This window comes from Nelumbo nucifera, chromosome 3 (genome assembly GCF_055504915.1).
Source record: "Nelumbo nucifera cultivar China Antique chromosome 3, China Antique-T2T, whole genome shotgun sequence".
In the NCBI taxonomy this organism is placed as follows: domain Eukaryota; kingdom Viridiplantae; phylum Streptophyta; class Magnoliopsida; order Proteales; family Nelumbonaceae; genus Nelumbo; species Nelumbo nucifera.
In genome coordinates, this window is record NC_142651.1 from 38906167 (window position 1) to 38933119 (window position 26953).

Genomic DNA, 26953 nt, shown 5'->3' on the forward strand with positions numbered 1-26953 from the left:
ATAAAAAAACATGTATATCGGTCGATTCGGTTAACTGTCGGTTTTTTAAATTAATTAATCGAAACCAAACCGATACTTTCGATTTTTTAAAAACACCGAATTAAAACCAAACCAATAATTCGGTTAATCGATTTTCAATTCAGTTTCGATCGGTTTGGTTTTTTGATTTTTTTTTCTCACCCCTAGGTAAAATGTCGTTAAACCATATGATAAATATGTTCTTTTCCAATATGATAATGCTAAAATTGAACTGACCTAAACCTTTGAGAGATGAGAACGTGTGGCAAGACCGCAAGAGGAATAGAGAAGTCGGGCCAAGTCGAACCCAAGCCGATTTCAAACTTCGACTTGGATTAGGGTTGATCTCAACCCGACGCAACCCGGCCCGACTTGCAGTCCTTACTCTCAGCAGTTTAGAAAAAAAAAGAGTTCATTAGGGTTTTCAAAAATACATTCCGCGTTCGCTTCTTCGTCTCTCTCTCTCTCTCTCTTCTGCTTCCTCGCTGCCTCTCTAGGGTTTTCAAATACTCTCACTCGAGAGACGCCCTTGATCGTGTAGAAGGATACGTGATTCATTCGAACCTTTGTAAGTTCTCATTTGAAAATCCGTTGTTTCTGAACAATATTTCAATTATCGATTTGAAATTTTTATAAGAACCACCATTTTTGTGATATCGGTTACGTAGTCTCGAATTAGGGTCTAATGTATGGATTCGATTTAGCTTCTGAATTAGGGCTTCTTTTTTTTGGGGGTCTTAATGGGTTTTCCAAGTTCAGGGGTTTTGATGTTAGGGTTTTGAACGTTTGATGGCGATGTGTTAGGGAGAGAAAATTGACTTTTTTTTTTGTATGGACACCTCATTTGTAGTCGTTTTAGGTTTGAAATAGCAAATAATCAATGCCCGTAAAAGGTCTAGTCCAGGTTTAATCTTTTATTCGTTTTTAATTCGTCTAACGGAGTAGAACTTAGATTTTAGAGCTTTTGATCCCGCTCTCTGATACCAGTAATCGCCTTAGTTGGGTTTATGTATTCTGATCTGCGGCTGATCTGGTTTTTAGTGATTTAGTCACAAGTATTGACTTTCAGGTTTTGATTTTTAGAAAAAAACTTATAGGCTGAAACGTCATAGAAAGATTTCATTAGCATTATCGATTTGATCACCTCTCGCCTGCTTCTCTTTCTCTTCTATTTTTCTATATGATTTTCCCTATTTTCAAAATTATCCAGATCTATGATCTTTCATGATTCTAAAATGTTTCCACTCGTGTGATCACATATTGCAATGGATATTTTTTTTTTCAAGGAAGAAATATAATTTTCGTCAAGTTTTGTGATTTTGATACTTGGTTGAGTTTGTATGGAGTGATTTACTTCGTTAACTAGCATGGAACATTTTTGTTTTCTTTTTGGATAACCAATGAGTGGCTTTTGTCAAACCTTACTTATAAGTTTTGCATCTGTGTTTTTAACAGATACAAGATGGCAATGGAAGTCACTCAGGTTCTCTTGAATGCCCAAGCGGTTGATGGCACAGTACGGAAGCATGCAGAAGAAAGCTTGAAGCAGTTTCAGGAGCAAAACCTTCCTAGTTTTTTGTTATCCCTATCTGGGGAATTGGCAAATGATGATAAGCCTGTTGATAGCCGTAAGTTAGCTGGTTTGATCCTCAAGAATGCCTTGGATGCCAAGGAGCAACATAGGAAGTTTGAGCTTGTTCAAAGATGGTTGTCCTTGGACTCATCTGTGAAAGCCCAAATCAAAACTTGCTTGTTACAGACCCTTTCTTCTCCTGTACCTGATGCTCGGTCTACTGCATCTCAAGTCATTGCAAAGATTGCTGGAATTGAGTTGCCGCATAATCAGTGGCCTGAGCTGATAGATGCTCTCTTGTCAAACAACATCCATCAGGTTCCCGATCATGTCAAACAGGCCACACTTGAGACTCTAGGGTATTTGTGTGAAGAAGTCTCTCCAGATGTTGTAGATCAAGATAAAGTAAATAAGATACTTACAGCTGTGGTTCAGGGTATGAATGCTTCTGAAGGGAACAATGATATCAGGCTTGCTGCCACAAGAGCATTGTATAATTCTCTGGGATTTGCTCATGCTAATTTCACCAATGATATGGAGCGTGACTATATCATGAAAGTTGTCTGTGAGGCAACCTTGTCCCCAGAGTTAAAGATTAGGCAAGCAGCTTTTGAATGTCTGGTTTCTATTTCTTCGACTTATTACGAAAAATTATCCCCTTACATGCAGGCCATTTTTAACATTACAGCAAAAGCTGTGAGGGAGGATGAGGAGCCTGTTGCGCTTCAAGCTGTTGAATTCTGGAGTTCAATTTGTGATGAGGAGATAGACATCTTAGAAGAATATGGAGGTGATTTAAGTGGTGATTCTGAAACTACTTGCTTTTATTTTGTTAAGCAGGCTCTCCCCGCTCTCGTCCCTTTGTTACTGGAGACACTCCTTAAGCAAGAAGAGGATCAGGATCAGGATGAAGGGGCATGGAACCTCGCAATGGCTGGGGGTACATGTTTGGGGTTGGTCGCAAGGACTGTGGGAGATGATATTGTTCCACTTGTTATGCCTTTTATTGAAGAGAATATAACAAAACCTGATTGGCGACAGAGGGAGGCAGCCACTTATGCCTTTGGTTCAATCTTGGAGGGTCCAACACCAGAGAAACTTACATCTATTGTTAATGTTGCCCTAAACTTTATGCTCAGTGCATTGACTAATGACCCAAACAACCATGTGAAGGACACTACTGCATGGACCCTTGGAAGAATTTTTGAATTCCTTCATGGCTCAACAGTGGAGACACCTATCATTACCCATGCAAACTGTCAACAAATTATAACAGTTCTTCTTCAGAGCATGAAAGATGTTCCCAATGTTGCTGAGAAAGCATGTGGTGCTCTGTATTTCCTAGCCCAAGGTTATGAGGATGTAGGCTCATCATCCTCCCCCATAACACCTTTTTTCCAGGAAATTGTTCAGGCCCTTCTCAATGTGACACATAGAGAAGATGCTGGAGAATCCCGCCTCCGGACTGCTGCTTATGAAACTCTAAATGAAGTTGTGAGGTGTTCAACAGATGAGACAGCTCCGTTGGTGGTGCAATTAGTTCCTCTCATAATGATGGAACTCCATCAGACACTAGAGGCCCAGAAACTTTCATCTGATGAAAAGGAAAAGCAGAATGAATTGCAAGGTCTTCTCTGTGGGTGCTTGCAGGTCATTATACAGAAGTTGGGGGCCTCTGAGCCAACAAAGTCTGTGTTCATGCAATATGCTGATCAGATGATGAGCCTCTTCTTGAGGGTTTTTGCTTGCAGAAGTGCCACTGTGCATGAAGAGGCAATGCTTGCCATTGGAGCCTTTGCTTATGCAACAGGCCAAGAATTTGCCAAGTACATGCAAGAATTTTACAAGTATTTTGAAATGGGTCTTCAGAATTTTGAAGAGTATCAGGTCTGTGCTGTCACAGTTGGTGTAGTTGGGGATATATGCAGGGCATTGGAGGATAAGGTACTTCCATACTGTGATGGCATCATGACACAACTCCTCAAGGATTTGTCAAGCAATCAGTTGCATCGGACTGTGAAGCCTCCTATATTCTCATGCTTTGGTGACATTGCCCTGGCGATTGGAGAAAATTTTGAGAAGTACTTGATGTATGCGATGCCCATGCTCCAGAGTGCCGCTGAACTGTCTGCCCATGCATCTGGTGCTGATGATGAAATAATAGAGTATACCAATCTTCTAAGAAATGGGATCTTGGAAGCATACTCGGGGATTTTCCAAGGCTTCAAGAATTCTCCCAAGACACAGCTGCTGATGCCCTATGCCCCTCACATCATCCAGTTCTTGGATAGCTTGTACATGGAGAAAGACATGTGAGTTTCTCGGAGGCCTTGCATATTGGTTTCATGTTTCCTTCATGTCTTCAATCTTTAGTTACTGACCATTTTATTGGTTTATTTATTTATTTGCAGGGACGATACAGTGACTAAGACTGCAATTGGAGTACTGGGAGATCTAGCTGATACACTGGGTAGTAATGCAGCTTCCTTGATTCAACAGTCTGTCTCAAGCAGAGACTTTTTAAATGAATGCTTGTCATCTGATGACCATTTGATTAAAGAATCTGCTGATTGGGCCAAGTTGGCCATCAGTCGAGCCATGTCTGTTTGAGGCTGCTGGAAGTCGGTATTTTTTGGAAGTCCCTGCATGCATTTGGGTGTGTTGAGTTGGGGTCCAAGATTGCATACCATGTTTTGGGTTGTCGCCATTTTCACACTACAAGAATTGGGGTCGTTGTCCACTAGCTCTTGTCTCAGCACCATGGAGTCGGTCAGTGGGTGTTTTTTAGTTTGCATGGAGAAAGTAGGTGTTTATGACCCCCACTTTGCAGAAGTGGTTAAGCCTCCCCCTAACGGAAGAAATACATAAAAACCGTAAAAAAGAAAAAAAAAATGTTGGTGGGCGGAATTGGGGAAGCGGCGATTAGAGCTGTGAAATGTTGAGGGAACACGGTTCTGACTATTTTGTCATTACCACCACAATGTCCGAACTGGTTCTATTTGACATTGCATCTTCTTAAGACCCCTCCCAATTAGCTGGTGCCTTCCTATGCGCAAGCAACCGAAGGCTTCGGTGTTTGGATTGTATTACACCCAAAACTCTGTTCAGGTGTTGTGGCACTTAAAGACATCCCAAGAGGGAATATTCAAAATTTTCTCATTGATTTGCATCATTTCATCTCCCTCCCCCTCTTTTTGAATTTTTTTGTGTTGAGTCCTGCATTGTTCAAGTTGTCCGTCTGTCTTAGTTGTTCTGGTAGCTTTATTTTATTTTATTTTTATTTTTATTGTATACTCAATATGTGCGGCTCGGAATCGTCCACATAATTTTAGGGCATTTATTATCCACTGTTGATCATATTTCATGATTATCTTCACCTTTGCCTAGTAAGTTGATGTCAAATATACATGCATTCCATTATTCCCTTGTCTCATTTTTCATTACATATTTTTTCATTCTTAGATTTGTGGGTCAATTATCTTCAATTCTTTGCTGTGTGAAATGTAATCATCATGATTACTGTCATGGAAGGTAGTGGTATGTACAGGCATATTAGGAGTTCCGTGACATTAAAATGTCTGGAAAGATGGTTGGTGTGTTCCCTTTTTGATCGGGGTTGTGTATCTTTTTGTAATATTGTTTGTCATATTCTGGTATAAAGCTATATACAAAAATATTTTTGAGTGAAGGGTAACCCACCATTAAACCTCTGCTGCGGTGTTCGTTTGCTTTGTTAAATAAAAGAGTGAATAGTAATTCTCTCTCTCTCTCACATCTCACGGCCTGCCTTTCTTTTTATATATTTTATGCATAAACAGTCAAAATCATCATTCATTGAGTGTTCACATTATTAACCATTATGAAATGGAAAATCAGAATATATAGGGGAGGACATACCCCGCCTTGCCCCACGCCCAATACAAAAAGTACTCATCACCACCCTCTTAAAATCCACCCCAACAAAGAAATTAAAAAAATTACAATCAGATTTATCCAATTCTTAGAATGGGAAGATTAACATAATCTTCATGCAACAACCTTATAGGCTTTGCCGGGGTATGAAGAACGGAATTAAAAGTTGCATTGTTTTTCAAATTTACACCCACATTTGCAAGGTAATCTGCACACCTATATCCTTCTCTCAATGAGTGACCAATAGAATACATCATGTTACTAAGAGTTCGTTTGATCTTTATATAAGTGTAGGCCAAGATTCAAAATATCGATACGTCGATAGGGGCGTATTGGGTGTTTTGATACTTATTTTTTTATTTTTTTCAAAACTGGTTCAGGGGAGCTGGTCTAGGATCCCTCCATCCCCTGAATTGGTCAGACCCTCGATGCATCCATTGTAGGGGCGTGTCGGAAGGGTCCTACAATGATACGTATCGATCGATACGTAATGATACTTTGAACCTTCGTGTAGGCAATTGACTATGGGTGAGATGGCCCGTTAATGATGTTGATAAACAACTCATTGTCACTCTTTCTAATTCAGTGATTCCAAGTTGGAGACAAAAGTCCAACCCAGCGAGAAGAGTAAAAAACTCAGCTTGAATGGAGGAAGTATATTCATAGAATTTGTAGAAAGCAAAGCAAAAACCTCCCAAGGCATCCCTAATTATTCCACCCTCACCAGTGTCACCTGGGTTCCTCCTATTAGCACCATCTATATTTAATTTATAACAAGAAATTTTTATGCTATCCATCTAATTTTCCTTCGCCTAACATCCTTGGTTGTAATATTAAGAGTTTGGAGCACAAGGTTGTTACAGCTAGCATTGAGAGGGGGTTTTTGGATGGCATTAATATCAATCAACCACTTATTCACTTTTGAAATAAGCTCATTTGATGTTGAAGCTTTTCTTTCAAAAACTCTTTTGTATCTATCATTCCAAATAATCCAAAGAATGAGACATGGGGTGATAGCTATTAAATTGTCAACTTGAGAGTCAGCTTTGCACTGATGCCACCATGCTTTCACCCAATCACCAATATGTTGTGAGGGATTAATGTGTATGTCAAATAAGCAATAGAAGAAATTCCAAACTTTTTGAGTCATAACCCCACCTAGAAACAAGTGATGAAAGGATTCGGTTCTATGGCTACCACAACAACATTTTGAAACCAAATTCACCCCACGCTTCATGACTTTGTCACCGATTGAAAGAGTACCATGCATAAAATGCCACATAAACATTGGGTTGAATTCTATGGCTCATTGGATTGTTCAAGATCAGATTGGTGCCAGACATGCACATTTCAGTATGCATTGGAAACATCTCCTGTATTTGTCATGTCCTGGAGAGATGTTTCTAATAAATGGTTGGGATGGGCTGTGGGTCACGTATGGGTGTGCTCCGTGGGGTGTTAATGCGAATTCTGTGCAAAGAGCCATCTCATGTGCCAAGACGACACCTGCTCTTCTCAAAGATCGTGCAGATCCGCTGAAAACTGTAGACCCCTAGTGTTTTTTTCTCAATCAATGAGAATGGCAATACTTCCTCCAAAAGCCGTGTCATAATTTATCCAGGGAACTATTTTGGGGATCAGTTCTCAGGTCGAATGGTCGATTATTTGGTCCGAATAAACAGTCTATTCTGACTAGAAAATTAAAAACAGCTTAAAATCCTTATTTGGATCGATGATTTAACCACCTGAATCAGCAATTTACTATCAAATCAATGGTTTTAACGAAAAAACGGTTTTGGGATGAAATGAAATAAATCAGATTACCGGTTCTCTCTTCTTTCGGTCCAACTGTCCGATCCAGTCCGAACCGCCGGTAGACATTAATTAACATGAAATCTGGAATCTGGTAGCATGGACACTCAAACTAAACTATCGAAGGCAAAGAAAATAAAGCCAATTCGAGTGCTTTGACATGTTATAGAACTTTCTTTATCCCTCTTTTACTCGTTGGTTCATTATTTCGCCTTTTGGTCATGTAAATACAATATAAATATTAGCTATGTGCCTATGTAATGAACTTAATGTTTCTGCTAACATTAATTAAAGTTTACTCCTATTTTGCCCAAGAAAAAGTCAGACCTAGACCTACATAGTCATTGTTGATTTATGGAATCTTTGAATGTCCGGAAGTGCAAATGGAGAATTGTTTTATAAGGTTAGGCTTGGAAGTTGGAAATGCAAAGCAGTAGAGGATAAATGCATATATAAGTTTAGTTAGGTAATCAGCATTAGGGAATAGTGGTGGGTGCGTAGCCTTTATGGTATGATTTGACGGCCACTATCCATATTTCGATTCTCATTTGAGAATGTACCGTCAAAGTCTTCACGGAGGAGGTTTGATTGGTCAAAGCTTTCTTCGTATAATGTCTTCCGGCAGCATACCTTGGATTGGATGTGTCAATTTTGCATTGAATTTAGTTAACAGATGTTCAAATCCCAAATAATTAAATTGGATCTTGAATCAGATTTACTGTATCAATTACGGTTGGAGGTGTAAATGGGACCATTTTAATTATAGTTAGAGGTGTAAATTTGACCATGCTCAATGCTTTTAGTGCTTATGCTATGTTAGTCTATGCTATGTTAGTCTGCAGGCCAGGTTGGCCCGTGCTTATTACTTTTGGAATATTTTAGAGATCCAGCACAGTACAATCCATGGCCCGAGCCATATTGTGTTGTGTCGCAGGATGAGATGACCTGTAGGCTGAGTCTTGTATCAAGCTGAGCCAAGCCATGAGGTATAATTTTTACAAAAAATTTAAAAATAATGAAAATTTAAAATAAATATAAAATTGAAAACAAATCTTAAAATTTTATTTTATATGAATTTTGATATATACAATAATAAAATGATATAATATAACAATTGTTTATACATATACACACACGCACACACACCATGCTACAGGCTATCCAGGCCATGCTGGCATGGTTTTCTTAATCATGTGGTCTAGTCCATGAAAATCCAAGCTCAGCACAGCCCATCCCATCATGAGATCGGCTTCTGTCAGAGCAAAGTCTGTTTGAACACTGCTCGAACTGCCTTTATAGCTTTGCATCGGAAATATCTCCGTATTTCTATGCTTTATTTCATGAGAAGATATTCCCAATGCAAGGTTATGATCGCTGTTCGAATAGACTTTGTCTGACTGAATCTTGTTTCTCCCATCATGCCATGCCAGGCATAGCTGGACCAAAATTGTCCCGGCAGGATTTACAATTTTAGTTACAGACTTACAGCCCATTTACAGAGTTTTTTTGTACCAACTACGGCCCCAAACCCTCAGTGGCAGGGTTTAACTGTCTTTATCCCGTCAGCGTTCAGTCTTAACAAAAATAATTCTTTACCTTTCGAGAATTAAACCGATATCTAATGCAATTAATCCCTTTTACTACATGATTGGTATGTGCTATAGCAAAATCGAACCCAAGAAGATCTGTAGAAGCACCCACAGTCCCGCATCAACCTGCTCCTGCATTCCCTGGAATAGCTTTTCCATGACTCTCGTTGAGTGGTGGCAATTGAAGCATCTTATTACATGCACCATAATTTGAGCTTAATGCTTTTTAGATAATTGAAGCAGTTTATTACATGCACTAAATTATCCTAAGCCCATATCTCTGGAATAAGTGGGCAAATTTCAAAAATTTTTCTCCCTTCAATCAATTGGGAATCGTATTCCCTTATTTTAGAATCAAATATTCAAGGATTTACTCGAACCAAACCAAACCAGATCTGAACCAAAGATCAGGGAAGGGTTATACCTGATACGGAGAATCAAAATCTCCCAATGTCGGTGTTCACGCCCAAAGAAAGATCCAAAATCTGCTCCCGCTGAAGATGACACAACGATGGTGGGGCTGAACCAACAGTGTACGTCCAACGTACCGAACTCTTCGCAAGAATCCGTTGGAGGCTTAGAGCACCGAACCAAATTAGTCTTTCAGCAAAGACTGATCTCAAGAACCAGTTTCTTGATCTTCCCTTCAGTGGAGTTCGAACCAAGCAATAAGGTGGCGGCGGCTGGAGGAGTTCCTAAGGCTGAAAGTGGCGTGGATGCAGATTTCAGCTTAGGAAGAAGAGATCCTATCTCAGATTGCAGAAGATGTTACTTCAAAACCCTAGGTCGAATTCTTGTAATTCAAGATTAGGGTTTCCTCCTTTCTTAGTGATTAAGAAATCTCCTAATCCTATTAGGAGTTATCCCAATCCAAATCAGTATTTGGATAGGGGATAATCTTAATGCTATCTACAGATTAGGTCAACCCACTCCTGATCTTATCAGGAGGTTACCAGATTCAAATCACATTTGAGTTTGGTCTCCAAGAGTGGATAGAGTTAGAACCCTAATCCTTTAGTTAACCCTATTCCTAGATATGCCCTCTTAAGTGGGTGATCATATCAGCCCAGGCCGAAATGGGCTTTAGGCCCAATAAGTAATCAGTGCTCAATAAGTTTCCAAACTGCTGCCTAGTTGGGCTTCTTTGTATGACGTGGGACCTAAGCATTGATCTACACATCAACCACATGGGTTCAGCCCAACCTTTGTTACAAGGTCTAGCCGAATTCACTGGAAAGTCCAGTGAACCCCTTGAGCCCATCACATGGACTCTATGGGCCCAACACTTACACTAAGTGGTCCCTGGGCCAAGCCATCTAATAAAACCCCAAGGACTGTGTGCAGATGCAAGATTAGCCCATCAAGTGCAACCCTAAATGGCCTTACACTTAACTTCTCGACCCATAATGATCAAACACTGCTCGACAAGAGAGAACCTCTCTCTCGGCTACAAGGAACAATGTTGCACTCTCTGCTCCCATGGATCCCGGGAATTAAAACCATTTGTAAACATTTCGAAACCGTATAAGTATATATATCATATATATAATTTGCAAAAACAAAATTCCAACGATTGAAATCAACTACCGGCAGTTTGGTTTCCATCAGAGAGAGTGCATCCCCGATCATTACCCTTGTCCAACAAAGGAGTTGATCCTATCACAATGATCACCCACTCAGATGAATTCTCAGACTGTCCCAACATGCCCTGGTTTTGACCTCTGCTAAGAATCTCACTGATTGGCATATCAAAGACAGCCCAATCCGACACATAGTGCAGTATCATAATCGAGTCTAGGGGTCAGGTGTAACTTTCCAGTTTTGCCCATCAATCTCCAAGGTCCAGGGCAATACTGGAAATCTGGTCCGGTTCAAGGATTCAAGTAATCCTACACTGCATGTGCCTTGGGTCTCACCCTGGCGACCGAGACAAGCCACCCCAACACTTGGCAGCACACTAGTGTCAGCCTTGGCAGGATAAATCTCCCCAGATTTATCCAACGACTGTGAATGTTCTAAACTAACACGTCTCATTAAGTGTCTAGTTTAAGGGTCTTACACAGAAATATACCACACAACATGAATCAAATATGTATTTTATTTATTTGCACTAAATGTCAAAAATAATCAAAACTGATTGAAGATAAGGGCATACAAAATTGTCTAACAATCTCTACCTCACCTTCTCTACTTCCGGAAACCAGCAAAGATGAGTATGTATTCAGATATTTAATGCTCTTTTAATCTTATGCTCGGAATGACAGAAATTATCTCATTGAATGCAAGAGATAATTTGAAGGTAGGAAATAGGAATAGCGACTCATGTTATTTTGTCGTATTCGGGTTGTTTCAAGATGAGGTAGAGATATTTCATATTTGGATATATGAGTTGATACGATCATAAAACGACTACATAATTTTTATCAAAATTTTCAAACATGAACACAACTTATTTATTATACGAATAACAATATGATACGGCTTAGATACAATTAACATGTTTTATTTTATATTAAATATTGCATATAATTCGAATTAATATGAAATCATGATTAATCTATTTAAGATAAATAATAAATATATTTAAATAGTAAAATAAATATTTAATCATTTATTGACTAAACAAATTTATAAAAAACCATTCAATGTCATTCTTATCTACCATAATAGTATATATTTGAAACTTTGTGTTATAAACAAGTCATTTTGAATTAAGGGGTCAACAGAAAATTAAAACTTTTATTAATTGTGTTAAACAAGTTGACTCAATTTGACATGAATATGATTAAAGTAAATCCGAATTCACTAATTTTATGTTGCATTTGAGTCGTGTTTGTCAAAACAAATTTTGTGCGTAAATTTTAAACACAAAAAATGAGGACAAATTAATTTTTTATGTATGAAAAGTGTAAGTGGGATACGATCTCTTTCTCTCTCTTTAATTTCTCTCTTATTTTAAGAAAAGAACACCCTCTTATTTTCTTGTCGTAAGTAGAATCCAAGAATATAGTAAACTTTTTTTCCTAGATCACTTGCACTTTGAAACTAGAACCCGCACAAGTGCTTTTGAGGCCCAATCTTACAAAACAAAAATTAAAACACTTGCTTCGAAATATTTCAAGAGAGAAAAATACACAAACTCACTGTAACTTGCAGCCATGAGTGAAAGTTAACAGTTGATTTTGGGTAAAGAAGTTTTCCACTAAGGACAATTCATCACTATAGAAAGATTTGGTTGTAAGAGGAGAGAAACACCAATTCAATTGAGGAGCAATATAATTGATGGCATTCGCTTGGAGTGATCTCTAACAATTGATTGTTGTGGCCACTTGAGGGTTAAAAGATTTATCTTCGATCATAAAAGGCTTTAATTATAGCAGTTTGAGGGATGCTAACCTTAATTTTTGTGCAACCGTCCCTTTTTTCTTTCTTTTTTTTTTTTTATTTTTTTTATTAAAAAGAAACCTAGCCAAGAGAGAGGACCTTTCCTCTTGTTTTCTCCTTTATTTATAAAGGTTCATTAGGTGAACCCACTTTGAAGTAGATGTGTCAATTGGACTGGATTTGGTTCAACCGGATCTAGTCCAATGTGAGTTCACTTACAAATGGACTAGACCTAATCCAATCCAAATTCAATACAAACCAAATCCAATCCAATCTATTAAAATGTAAGTAGACTGGATTGGATCTAATTCAAACTGAATGGAATAGAAAAAACAGAACATATAAAAAATTACAAAAATATATTAGAATGAAGAAAATCTGAAAATTACAAAAATATACTCTCTGTCATTGCAAAAGCACTTTTCATAAAAGTACGTTTATAAAAGTACTTTCGTAGAAATGCTTTTATAAAAGTGCTATCGTAAGTGTTTTTTTAAATGCTTTTGTAAAAGCACTTTCGTAAAAGTGCTTTTATAAAAGTTCTTTCATAAAGGTGCTTTTATAAAAGTACTTCCATAAAAGTGCTTTTATAAAAGTACTTGCATAAAAGTACTTCCATAAAAGTGTTTTTATAAAAGTACTTGCATAAAAGTACTTTCATAAAAGTGCTTTTATAAAAGTATTTCTATAAAAAGTTCTTTTGTAAAAGTGATTTCATGTAAAAGTACTTTTATAAAAGTGCTTTTATGAAACTGCTTCTATAAAAATGCTTTCCTAAAATTACTTTTGTAAAAGTGCTTTCATAAAGATACTTTCATAAAAGTGATTTTATCCCGTCTTTAGTTTTGATCAATTTCAAATTCGATATGGATTTGGCCTCATGATTGGATTATTGGAAATTTTGTTCAAGTCCAATCCAGACCAATAAGAATATGGACCAATTTATTTTGGATTGACCCAATTCAGTAATTATAATGTACCAACCAAATCTGATGTAATAAGGTTTTGATCGAATTAAATCCAATCCAAAACCGATGGATTGACACCCCTACTTAGAAGATTTAAATTTAAATCAAAGGAACATACTAGTTTTCTTTTATTTAAGCATAGTGAATTGACAATGGGGCCCAGTGATTACTTTTTGATCTCTAATGTGTTATAAGTAAAATGGGTCCTCTCATTGAAGTCTGGTCCAATTCCCAATAATTGAAATGGGATTCAGGTGCAAAGCCCGTTCAAACAACCATCATAGTCTTGCATTGGGAATATTTCCCCATCAAATAACGCATAGAAGTACGGAGAAGTTCCCGATGCAAGGCTGTAAAGGCTGTTTGAACAGTGTTCAAACGGGCCTTGCACTGACTGAAGCTGATCTTCCAATAATTGGAGTTGGGACCAAATGACACTTGGCAAAAGATCAGGCCCACACATGAAAAGTAATATATTCAACCATAATTTTCCCTCCTCAATTGACCTTTAAATGGGAGGGTAGATTCAGTCCTCATAAAATTGTGCTCACACCATTCTCACAACAATTTTCAATCATTGGGAATGTCTACATACTTCATCTTTTTATTCAGGAGATGTTTCCAATGCACAGCTCAAAGGGTTGTGAGAATGGTGCCAACACAATTTTATGAGGAGCAAATCCTTCTTTAAATGGGCACTAATAAGCTAGTTTTTTGAGAGAATCTCTTTATTTAATTTTAACTCTCGGTTTGGGAGGAGTACAAATACAAATATATACAGTATAAATTCATACAAAATAATACAAAATATAAGATTTCGCTCTAATTTAACATGATTAGAGAGAAAATCTCTCTAATTGACATAAATAATGGGCCCTACACCAATACTCAACTCTGACACTTAATTTAGTGGGATGGTTAAGGATAACCACGTGGCATGGGACTAATGCTCATTGCCCTTATTCAATTTGGTTTACAATGGTAGGAACGAAAACGGATCGGATAGAATTCGAATCAGGGTTATTCGAATCTGATATGTCGGATCCGATCCGATCTTATCTGAATTTGAATTCTATCAGATATTCGGATCTGATTCAATTTGACTTCTTTTCTTTTAAAATTAATAAATTATTAAAAGAAAATAAATAAAATATATCAATTTAAATAAAAAACAAGAATACAAGTATTTTTTAAATTATTTTCATTATATATACATGCATTTTTATAAAAAAAACAAATAATATAACTAATTTATAAAAATATAATATAAATAATATATTTATAAATAAATAACTAACACACATATATATATGTATTATAAATATTTATATTTATAAATATATAATACATCGGATCAAACCTTCTCGGACTAGATGGGGGGTGGGGGATCCGAATCCAATTCGATCCAAAGATTTGACTAAATAAGACCGGATCTCGAATTGGAATGGTCTGATTCATTTGCACTCCTATACAATGTACCCCACCACACTACACTTTCTTGGGCTTGAACTCATAATTTTACCGGAAAAGTATGGACAGGTTGCTTAGTGGGCCCAATAACTCCTTTGAGTTGTATTTCACATTGGACCCTATTTACTGCCCTTCTTGGGCCAAGAAACTTACATACCAACAGTGTTCATATATGATGTCAAACATTGTCAACCCTAAATGAAGAACTTGGGTTCAGTTTCTCACAAGACTGTTTTTACACTGTATTCATAGCCCCTTGTAATTGTACATCGGGAATCCCCATGATTAAAAAACATATAAGTATAAAGATATTTTTAAGTCCTTTGGATTTTTTATGGTGAATATGATCTTTAATTAGGGTAAGTTGTAGGTAGGTAATTTGTACTTTGGGGGTAACCTTACTTTAGGCCCTAAACCTTTTAATGTACCACTTTAATACATGAACTTTTATGTATATATCTTATTTTATGCCTAAAAAATCTAATTTTTTTCTTGTCTCTAAACCATTTCAAGAGTCCAGCAATAACTAAGAAGAGTGTGATTGCCCCTTCGTTAGAGATTTATGTCTTAAAAAATCTATTTTTTGATAGAAACCTATTTTAATTGTTTATTGAAAAAGGAACCTATTTTAATGGAAGGGAAATAATACCCTCCATTAATTATTGCCAAAATTGGACTCTTGAAATAAGTGAGAGGAAGGTGACAGTTTTTAGAGTTAGTAGAATAGACTGTAGAGTTGAGTTAGCAGAAAATCCAGACGGGCACAGACATGCATATATCATGTTGGAACATTTATTTGGTGACTCGGATCTTTTCCCCTAATCCCCTTTCCCTCTTTCTTTCTTTTTTTCCCCTGAATTAAGCTATGCATTTATTCGGAAGTCACAACTAGGAAAAACTGAATTACAGGAGAAATGATCGAGATGAAAATGGCAAGAATTCGAGACGTTGCAAGACAGCTTGTCCACATTCAACAGAAATTAATCTTCTGTTTTTATGGGAAAAAACAGGAAATTAATGTGATTCCTGGCGCAACAAAGTTAGTGCATTTGACTTTGGGGGTGGTGGCTATTAATGGTTGTTGCATTTCATCGTCACTCTATATAAAGCTCTCTTGAGTGGGTTGCACTCTATAAAGCTTTGGTGACCCTATCATTCCCACTTATAAGAATATAAGCATACCCAAGTCATTACTCTCTATTTGGCCCTCTTGAAACCCTAGATCACAAAGCCATGCCGTCTCAAATCAATAACTTCCTTCTTCTTCTCATCATGATCATACTCTTCATTTTCTCGTCTTCAGGTCAGCATGTTCTCTCTCAATCGATCTAAACCTCGTTTCTGAAATTTGCTAACTAGCTTATGTAACATCAGGTAGTCTGCCTTGTTCTCTCTTGCAGGCAACGTCCATGGCATAGTGGAGGTTGACGCCAAGTCTAATCTTATTCCAGTTCACCAGGTAACTTTAGTTTTATGTGTGAAATTAAACCATGGTCATACAGTTGTTTGGTCTCTTCCTCCATAAGCATGCATAAATTCCATGAAAGCAATGACCAATTCAGTACCATATATTCTGATGAAATGAAGGCACTAAATAAGGGACCATGCATATATATATCGATCATGGCCCCAAGGTTAACACTACAAATGCTGTTTCTCTTTAGTTGTTTTATGTAATAGATGTGGATTAATTCAGTCTCCATTTTTAATTCTACACCAAAGTGAGTGTGCAATATAAAAAATACAAGGAGGAAATAGAAAAAAAAATCATTATATAATTACAGGGCTTCAACAACATTTGTGCTGTGCAAGCTGCAAACGTGCTTAATTTGGTCGAATTTCTCAGGCTATATATGTTTGGTTTGATAGAGAATAAGAAAGAAACAGAAGGGTGAGGGGTAATTAAGTTCTTAAGGTATTTCACAAATTAAAATCTGTTAAGAACTTTCTGTTTCTCTCTTATATATTTTCTATTCAACCAAACCAAACGTAGCCTTAAATCACTCTTTTTAATTTGCTAACCCACAAGATTTGTGTGATGAAGGGTATCGTCCATCAGGTGAAGACAAGGAAGCTTATGACCGCGGATACGGTGCAAGATTACGACTATCCAGGGCCCAACCCTAAGCACGACCCCAGGAATAAAGGGAAGCCCCCGGTCGGAGGTGGTGGATTTAGGACTCCTTGACTCTTTAATTTTATTCATCGATCTTCACCGTATCAACCTTTGTTCCTTCACTCCTCTCATCAATGGATAAAATAAATAACCAGTTGTACTGCTTTCTCCCTCCACCTTCCTTGAGAGTTGAGAGAGATATCTTTCGTGTTAAGGGACACCTACATATAAATTAATTTGGTATTTTTGTTCCATCCATCTGTTATATGCTTTACTTGCTTACTTTTCTTATTTACCTTTGGTATAAAGGGGTGGGGAAAAAATAGATAAAATTTGTAATTTGGTTAAGCTCTAAAGCGTTCAAATTTCTACACTCACTTCTACACATGGTTGATCTTCTGCAAGAGATTCTCATAATTAACATCCCCCAACCCAAAGAAAGAAATTGTTCCTTAGCTTATTATCAATCTGGATATCCTGATCAAACCGCCGATCGATCAGGACCATACAAGCTTAGAACGATCATATGGATGATGGACCGTATAATTTGGATTATTTCATAATGCCTGAATGATCGGTGCAAGTTATTAAAGAATAAGAAGAGAGACAATAAAAACAATAAAAGAAAGATTTGTGTATCTCGACTAAATATTACACATACAAAGAATGAAATACAAAAAGGAATAAGCAGTTGCCTATTTACATTGTTTCCTAAATGAATTGTTGTCTTTCTCAATCATGGAGATTTGCCTGTCTTGGACCTTTCTTTTTCAACATTAGCCGACCCATAGCTCTCCTCAGTAGTGTAATTCGCTAAGGCTATGTTTGGTTTGAAAGAAAAAGTAAGAAAAGGAAGAAAAAGGCAAAAAAAAACCTTTACAAAACTTATATAGATTTTCTTACCTTTTTCTTCATTTCCCTATTTTTTCTATCAAACCAAACACAATTTAAAGGAAAAACTAATTTTCGACCATGAATTTTGTGGTTTCTCGTTTAAGGGTTTATTCAAGATGAATAATTAATAAATCTAGGAAAAAAAGAAGTTTGAAGAGCATAAACAATACAAGAGAAAATGATGAATCTACCACTGAGATATAGTATTTGTCGTGTTCTGACATTTTCTTGTCTATTTTCTCCTTCCAATAATCCTGGTTTTTACTAGTTTTACCCTTTTTCTATCCCTAGCTAGTTTGCATAATCATGTCAATGTGTTCTCCACGACTTTGCCATGCATCAACGTTTGTTCATGAGTTTTTTTTTTTTCCCGCAATCTTGAAACAACTTGCTTTTAGAGTACATATTCAAAGTATTTGTCTTGCATCAATTGTTGGCTTAGACATCAAGTCCTCTACGTACAAAGATTTCCGTAGTGTAATTAGAGAGTATTTGGTACGATTGTGTTGTGGAGATTTTCCCAACCTGTATGCTCACCTGTCATGTCCAGTGGATTTGTGGGTAGCAGATCTGAGCCCGTTGTGGAGATTTATATTTTAATTTTTTTTTTTATGGGGCTACACAACCGGGGTAGTCCATCTTCCTCGTGACCTCAACCCTTTAATCTGGTTGCAGCAGGATTTGATCCCAGGTCTCTACTACAACAAGTCAAAACATCTATCAACTGAGTCACCATCAGTTGGTAGATGTTTAGATGGTGTTTGGAAACGTGGGTATTTATTGGAACTGATTTTCAAGAAAAAATGCTCATATTTTCAAGACCCGTTTTTCACAAAAAAATGCTTTAATTTTGTTTGAGAGTGTTTCTGCCACGTAGGTAGTGAATAACACTATGCTGTTTGGTAAGGTGATTTTCATCACCGTTTTTCATGTATGTGCTGACAGGTAAGCATCACATAGGATACATGTAATCGCCAATCAATCAACTGTTGGGGGAAACGGTTCACCAATGCATGAAACACCAAATTTAACGTTTCATGCATCGGTGGGATCTCGATTTACGAGGCATGCCCGATTTTTCATTAAACGCCTGAACCAAACAATGAAATATATGGGCATTTGTTGAAACGCCTATGTAAATCCGACATAACACCGTTTTTTTTTTAAATGGCCATGATCCCCTTAGTTTATTTAAGCATGAAAAAATAGGAAAAAATAATTTGAACACAAAGTATAATGTCACAATTATTTATTGTTGATTATTATCCATAAACACCTCTAGGTATCACAAAGGACTTTTTTTTTTGATAGCTGATTAGGTTATCACATAGGACAATTAAAATACTTCCTCAAGAAACATCCAAATAATGTTTTCCTCAAAGCCACTCTCAGTAGAGCAATAAATAAAAAGTTGTGAATCAATTCAATTGAACAGGATTATGGTTCAAAAAAATATAAAATAAAAAAACAGGATTATGGTTCAAAAAAATATAAAATAAAAAACCGGATTATGGTTCAAAAAAATAAAAAATAAAAAAAAACAGGATTATGGTTCAAAAATAATAAAAAAAACAGGATTATGTTTCAAAAAAATATAAAATAAAAAATAAAAAAAGCAGGATTATGGTTTGATAACTCAAAATGCCTATGTAGTAGTGAAACTGTTCCACAATTTCACAGCACCATACACCACCTTAGAGACAGCTTTATGAGTAGGATTTTGGTACTTTGGCTGTTTTCTTAATAAATGCTGCTACATCATTGCCATGCATGCATTTTGATTTTGCGTAATCAGAATTTTAATTGCTTTTTTTTGAAAAAAACAAATCTTAATTGATTTGTTTTGATACTTAAAATCTTATTTGATTGGGTTGATTTAAGTAACATTCTGCTTTTTCGGGTTATCGTGAAAGTGGATTCTAGTGAAAACAACATTTCGAGGTGTTTTGCCCTTCTAATTTCTTGATTTTCAAAGCCTAGCTTTGCTATAATATTGCCTCAAGAAATGACTAAATCAAGGTTTGCAAAACTGATCTGGAAATTGAAGTACTTTGGCCTCCGGTTTCTAGGTCAATGGTTCAATTATCTACATCGAATGAGTCAATTCATGACTTAATAATAATAATAATAATAATTAACTGGTAAAAGATACAGAAAATAAATAAACTATAGGAGAAAATGTGCATAAACCCTTTGTCATTTCAAAATATCAATTTAAGCATATTTTTCATCTCTAGAAAATCTAGGGAAATTGTCACTTTTGATATCTATTTTCAAAAATTTTGTCAATGGCCCTGTAGCATTTACTCTCGTATTTATTTCTGAATTCGTATTATTGAAGAAGAGGAAGAAGGGAGAGGAGGTGAAATTGAAAGAAAACTTCATCATGTCTCATCCAAGTTCATGGACGAAGGAGATCCAGCGGCAGTAAGGAGTGAGCTTGAAATAAGAAAGAACATAGAATGTTAGCGTTTTTAACTTCAACCCAAGAATTGCTACTCGAATTGAGTGGTTCAATTGTCTGAGTTAACGGTTCTTTGACCATTTTAATGTATTTTTCTAAAATATATAACACTTTAGGACAAAAATGAAATTAGTAGCAGGACTGGTTTGTTGGCCAAAGGTTTAACTGCCCGAGTCAACGATGGTTTTAAAACCTTGCACTAAACAATGCATAAATTCTCCACTAAATATGTGATATATTTAAGCTCTGTTTGGAAAGAATACAAATACAAATATATAGAATATAAAATATTGTATTTTGTATATATTTGCACTGTAGATATTTATATTTGTACTCTTTAAACAACTTCCGTTTCTTGAATTGTTCAACTATAATACCCTCTTCTGTCCATGCAATTTTAAATTTTAGTAAAAAAAGAGGACTTCAAAGCTTGATGAACGACATTACAAATTGCAGTCCTATTATTTATTCTTTATACCTTGTCACATAAGGGAGCTCTCTGTCCACCAACCCGCTAGTTACTACAAATTAAACGGGTGGATAAGAGATCAGTCTGCAATATAATTGACCAGTTGGCAGAAAAATCTTACTCACCACCAAACCCCTTAGCATTACTACAGTGAGAATCTCACGACGTTGATATTGGATACATTGAGATTTGATTTAAAAAGAGATAGGTTTACATCATCCATCACTTGGACAAGTCATGAAGCTAAATGATGTTGTTGAACTAAGGTTGACGAGTAGCAAATGAAGTGTCCTGATGACTCAGGTAAATTAATTAAACTGGATCCAACAATTTTTGCATACAGAAGGTTAGAGGCCTGAGATGGTCCTTGAGGAAAAGTACTCTGACACTCAAAACAACGAAGAAAGTAAAAGGATTGGCTAGGCCAAACTAGACCTGTTCATGGGCTGGGTTTTTGTTCTTCATTAACAATATTTTTTCGAGCCCGAGCCCGGCCCGACCAACGGGCTTACAATTCGGGCCCGAGCCCGAAGCCGACCTAACAGAGGCTGAAATGTAGGGCGATTAAGTTCACTGGTGGTGCGGCTGGCGCCGGTGCCTAAGTTCGCCATCGCCGATGCTTGAGTTTATTGGTTCCTGAGAATATGCAACAATGCATGAGAATGAGAACTGCGAGAGAGACAAGAGAGAGAAGATTCACCACCGGAGAGAGGGGCGATTGAGTTCACTAGTGGTGCGGTTGGCGCCAGTGCCTGAGTTTGACGGTTCTTGAATCCTGAGAATATGCGAGTGCGTGCGAGTGAGAACTGAGAGAGAGAGAGAGAGAGACGATCGATGCTTGAGTCTGTCGGTGCTTGAGCTTGCCTGTCACCTCTGAGACTGAGAACATTGGCTGCTTGCTTGGATTCGTGTCGGTTATTGAGAGTGAGAATGAGGAGAGAAAGATAAAAGATGAAAAGAGGGAATAGGAAAGGTTAATCGATTAGGGTTTACAATAAAATACAAAATGTCGGGTCAGGTTGGGCTTTTGTGACAAATCCGAGCCCGACCCATAAAATAGTCGGGCTTGGGCTTTTAGGCCCGAGGTCAAGCCCGTGGGCTAAAGTTCATGCACAAGCCCATCTGGGGATCGAGCTAAAGTTCATGCTCGGCCCGGCCCATCGGGCTACCCAGCCCATGAACAGGTCTACGCCAAACTAGTTAAGACGAATTGGTCAACAAGCTGAAAAGCAAGTGAGCAAGCGGATAATAGGGTTGGGTAAAGGCACTTTAAATACTTATTGGGGAGTGTCGTTGTGCTCATAGTTTTTAAAACCAAACCGGTCAGAAGAATGTCAATCCGAATGACTGGCCCATTCTGACAAAAAAAATAAATAAATAAAAAAAATTAAAAAAATTTAAAAATTTTGAAAAACAGTCAAAATCATTCAAACGGTTTGGATGATTCGTACAGTTAACTGACTGGTTTAGCGGTTTATTGACCAAAATCAACGATTTTGAGGAAAAGTGGAACCGATTCCTGGTTTTTCTTGTTCGACCGACCGATCTGGTCTGATTTTGAAAACCATGGTTGTGCTCTTCATAAGTGGGACACATGGTTCACCACTGAGGTCTGGTACATTTCATGTGAGGATCTCCCATGTGCTGTGAAACATTGTGAGGGGCAATTCTGTAGGGGGCTGATTTTGAACTTTCGTGTGAGGAGCTCAGGTGTTGGTGCCGACCTTTATAATTGGCACATGTCCCCTTGTTGGCGGATGTTCAATACGTGTCCCCCTTTTCGCTCTCCCACGTGAAGATTCAACCAAGATCCGATCTCTTATCCCATCACAAAGATTTAAAGGTGCCGACTCCCAACAATTAATTTGGAACGTACGTCTGGATATGGTTAAAAAGTTAATTTTACCCATAATAGTACAAGACATCTCGAAGCCAAGGCAGGAGAGCCACTGAACGTTGGGTTCCATTATCCCCCGAACGTGCACTTAGTCCATTTTCTGGTGGTCTCGCTACATAGTGACTGTATAGACAATAGCGTTGCTTTTTCACATGTTCTTTTTGGCGATATTCGCTACATGTTAGTTTGATTACGGAAAGCAGGGCAGAACTTGGTGCTTGCTTACCAAATAATTCAACTGAATCTTATCTCAAGTCCCAACCATTTCAGGTCGGCAAATATGAAAATGAAATATCTGGGTTAGAAAATCATGTACACCGCATTTATCTTAGACACGTGTTACAAATTCTCAGGCCAGAAATGCTTACACAGTGGATCAGATCCTGCCCAGTCCTAATATTTGGGTAGTGGTCATTGGTCCATATATGTGGGAGCTCGCATAAGGATAGAAATTATATTGTTTTGGACCACAATTTTTTTTTTTCTTTTTGGGCTTATCTTTATCGGATATAATAGTGCAAATTCAATATTGCAGATCATTTCAACAATGATTATGTCTTTACCATCAATGGAAGAACAGTATCTGGAGGTTTTTCTAATTAAACTTGTTTTGTTCTGTTTGCATGTCGAATACAACTAATATTAGTGAGAAGGAAAAGATATCGAATGACTTAAAGCCTTTTAACAAAAATAACTTCGAAATAGAACTTACGATTAATTAAAAAGGAAATATTTTTTTAAGATATAATATCATGAGATCGTCATCATTATCATCCAAGTCTTATTTCAATTATAAGGAAAAAAAATATGTTGTAACAATGAAATGAGAAAATCAGTCGATGTGATGTGTCCATGTCATGTTTTGTTATTTCTTTCCAATACTGGTGTTCACATTTCATTGCGGTCAGATGCAGCCACAGTTGCACATTTGTGCTCTCACTTTCTCTCACTATATGGGGTCCCCTACGTAAATAATCTTGTTTTCACCATTCCCATCTGTATAATGCCATGTCTATTTTAAATTAAATCATTTCTTGCTATGACCAATATGTCTTTTAATTTGGTCTATTTCTTACTCTTTTGGTCCTTCAATTTGAAATAGATCACTTATTTTTATGGGTGATGCTTATGTGATAAAAGCATCTTAATCTATTTTCAATAATATAATGAGGTGACTCTTAAATAATTGGGTTATAATTCTAAATTTCATGAGATTATTACAGAAAATTGCATTTATTACCATAAAAGATCAAAAAAGAAAACTTGGTAGATCCATTTATAAAACAGGCAATCAATTCATAAAACATTGAGGGGTATAGTGCTAATAGTAAATAAGTTCAATGGCAAGTAGGGGTTGATTCGAGCCGAATAGCTAGTTATTTGAGCTTGGCTCGCCAAGGTAGTACGAGACTTGAGCTCAGTTCGACTCAAACATGACTTGAGAAAAATGTTTAATAATAATAATATATTGCTATTATTATTATTGTTGTTGTTATTGTTATTATTATTATTATTATATGCATGTATGTAACTATTCGAGCTCGACTGGTGACCACCCCTAATGGCAATCCAACTAGTTTGTGTACAGTTCAAATGAAATACTTGAACTCTTGTCCCAAAGTAGGACACCACAAGTATGCATTGATATTGATACAACTATAATTTTTTTTCCTTTTCTTTCGATGGAATACGAGTATATGTAGGTATATGTGTCTATGGTTATAATGTATTCTTGAACCACTGCACTCTCTTTTTTTGCAAATCAAGAATCTCATTCCCGGGCCGGGTTAGGCCTTGTCGGGCTCTGCACTTATGATAAGGGCTATAGATTAGGCCCGGGCCCAGCCTGGCCCGGGGTTCTGGGCCTGAAACATAAGCCCTAGCCCAGGTTTACACGGGCCCCGGGCCGAGCCGGAACTGATTCTGGGCCAATGTCTTTCATATATAAAACGTTACATATTTATAATATTTTATATTAAATAACATAACTTGCATATAAACTTATTTTATACATTATTTAATATAAAATATTACATATAATATAAATTATACATGTCATGCTATAATATTTATATATAAAATATACAACATAATGTAAAATAACTTGTATACATATGTATACATTATACACAAAATGTGTAAATTTAAATATATGTGGACCGGGCCACACCCGAATTGGACTTGAAGTATTAAGCCCAATCCCAATCCTTAAATTTGCGGGCCTGATGTGGGCCCGGGCCTAGGCTGGGCCTGAACACAAAACCCAGGCCCAAGCCCGGAATTTCTGGGTCGGGCTGAAATGATCACCCCTATCACGGAGTAAATCATTTCTTTTTTCACATTAGGGTGAATATTCATTATGGGTACTTAAAAAAACATGAAATCAACTATTGCTTATTTTAAATTAATATCAAGGACATTGTTCTTGTTTGCACGATCACTTACTAACAAAAAATTCTGATCATTATATGTTGAATATTAGAAAAACTGTGTGCACCAAGAGGATTTATATTAGAAAAAGGTGAAATTAATCAACTTACTGAATTGTATGTGGCAATTTTCATGATGATTATAGTAAATAATATTTTTCCAAAATTTTTTACTCTTATTTTATATTTCTATATCTATAAAAATTATTCTTATTTATCATACTATGATGAATATATGATATTAGAGATGTGACCTTGTATTTTCTACAAGAGTTTTTTATACTTTAGTGTTGATGGAGGGTGATTTGACCTGACCCCTTGAGACGATGACACGTGGACATGACTTAGCACGAGCAATAGCTCAGCACCATAGCCTGACCGTGACTAAGTAACCAGTCCACAGGGCAGCTCGCTACACCATAACTCGCTATAGGGGGACGCGAGCTCGAAGTCCCCCGAGCTACTGAAAGGGAATACTCCAAGACAAGTCTATCCCAGCTCGCGAGCTAGAATTACCAGCTCGCTCCAACACTTAGGCAGATAAATTACCCCAAAGACAACCATGAGAGGAGTCACCTCGAAGTACCCCAAAGAGCTCGCCACAAAGTAGCTCGTGATAGAATAGCTCGTTACGCGATAGGATAGCTCGCGACTAAGCGACGCGATGCTTTCAGGAAGCTTCTATCTGACAAGACCATACCCGTCAGACTGCGCCACGTCTCCTAACCGATGGTGCAGTCCCTGCCAATTCGACAGACTGCACCCACGTCTCTCGACAGATGGTGGCGTGCCTATCCTCTCGGGACATGTCACTTACCCGATTGGGTAGTACCCTGCAACGGTTACCTGCACAGCCCTGACAGATAACGACTGCGACAGAAGCCTAGTGGCGGTTACGCCTGATTTGACAAGAACGCCTATATAAGGGCCCCCTAATTGAAGGAAAGCTCTCTTGAACATCTAAGATCTTATCTTGAACTTACTTGCTCTCGAGCTAACCCAATGATCTAGCGCGACCTACACTCTTAGCCTTTTTTACACTCTTCACTATTTTCTCCAGCATTCTAACTTAAGCATTGGAGTATTCCCACCGGGCAAGTCCCCCGGGAATTCTTCACCATTTTCTTCTCAGGTGCCATCCGTTGCCAGATAGGAGCCAGTCAGCAGCTAGCTAGGAGTGCCCGGATTGCGCAACATCAAGTGTGTTTTCATTTTTTTAATTATTATTATGACATCAAAGGTTGACATATTTTGACCCAAAAGGTTGAGTTGTTGTCTCTCCACTAAACATGAAAACAACTCCATTTTTGGGTTGGTTTTAAATTTGTATTTTACTTCTATCACTAATAAAAGTAATTATTCTTTATCACACTTATTTTTCTTTAATACAATTAATTAATGTAGGATTCAATGAAATAATGAGAGTTAATAACCTAAGTATAAGACTTAACGAGAGGGAATGGAATGTAGAGAAATATGGAAGTTCAAATTACATTTTTTACCCTCACAATTAGAAAATGACCAAATTAAAAAATAAGGGTGTTGTAATCATGAATAAGATTAATGAATGCTAATAGGAGTTAATATCTTAAATATAATACTTAAATGAGAGAGGTGTGAATGAGGAGAAGAGTAGTTGGGAAAATTACATTTCCATCCACATTCTCATTCTCACTTTTAATAGTAATATAAATATTTGTTATTTTAGAGTAGGGGTGTAATTTAACCAGTCTATAATTATGGACCGGTTAAATTTGGATTTTGAGTCCTCGAGGTGGGCTTGGGCCCAAAAGTTTAGGCTTTTATTTTTTCAGGTTGGACTTGGGCATTGCCCTTAAATAACCCAAACCCAACCCAATTTTTGAGATTGGACTCGGGCTTTAGCCCCAATTCTTAGCATCGGGCCCGAGTTGAGCTAAAGCCCGGCCTTTCCCTTATTTTGGAGATATTTTTTGGTA

The 26953-nt window shown here is 37.1% G+C and overlaps 1 protein-coding gene and 1 long non-coding RNA gene across 2 annotated transcripts; both read left to right on the forward strand.

Moving 5' to 3' along the window:
• Window positions 1–444: 444 nt before the first annotated feature.
• Window positions 445–4967, forward strand: LOC104604059 (importin subunit beta-1-like). Its single transcript, XM_010268291.3, has 3 exons — window positions 445–586; window positions 1474–3903; window positions 4003–4967. Exons 2-3 carry the CDS (start codon window positions 1481–1483, stop codon window positions 4199–4201), a joined length of 2622 nt encoding a protein of 873 aa, XP_010266593.2. The 5' UTR covers window positions 445–586; window positions 1474–1480; the 3' UTR covers window positions 4202–4967.
• A 10887-nt stretch (window positions 4968–15854) lies between these two features.
• LOC148801134 (uncharacterized) lies at window positions 15855–17094 on the forward strand. The gene is made up of 3 exons (XR_016084564.1): window positions 15855–16029; window positions 16127–16185; window positions 16771–17094. It is a non-coding gene; the product is annotated as an uncharacterized LOC148801134 (long non-coding RNA).
• Window positions 17095–26953: the final 9859 nt, after the last annotated feature.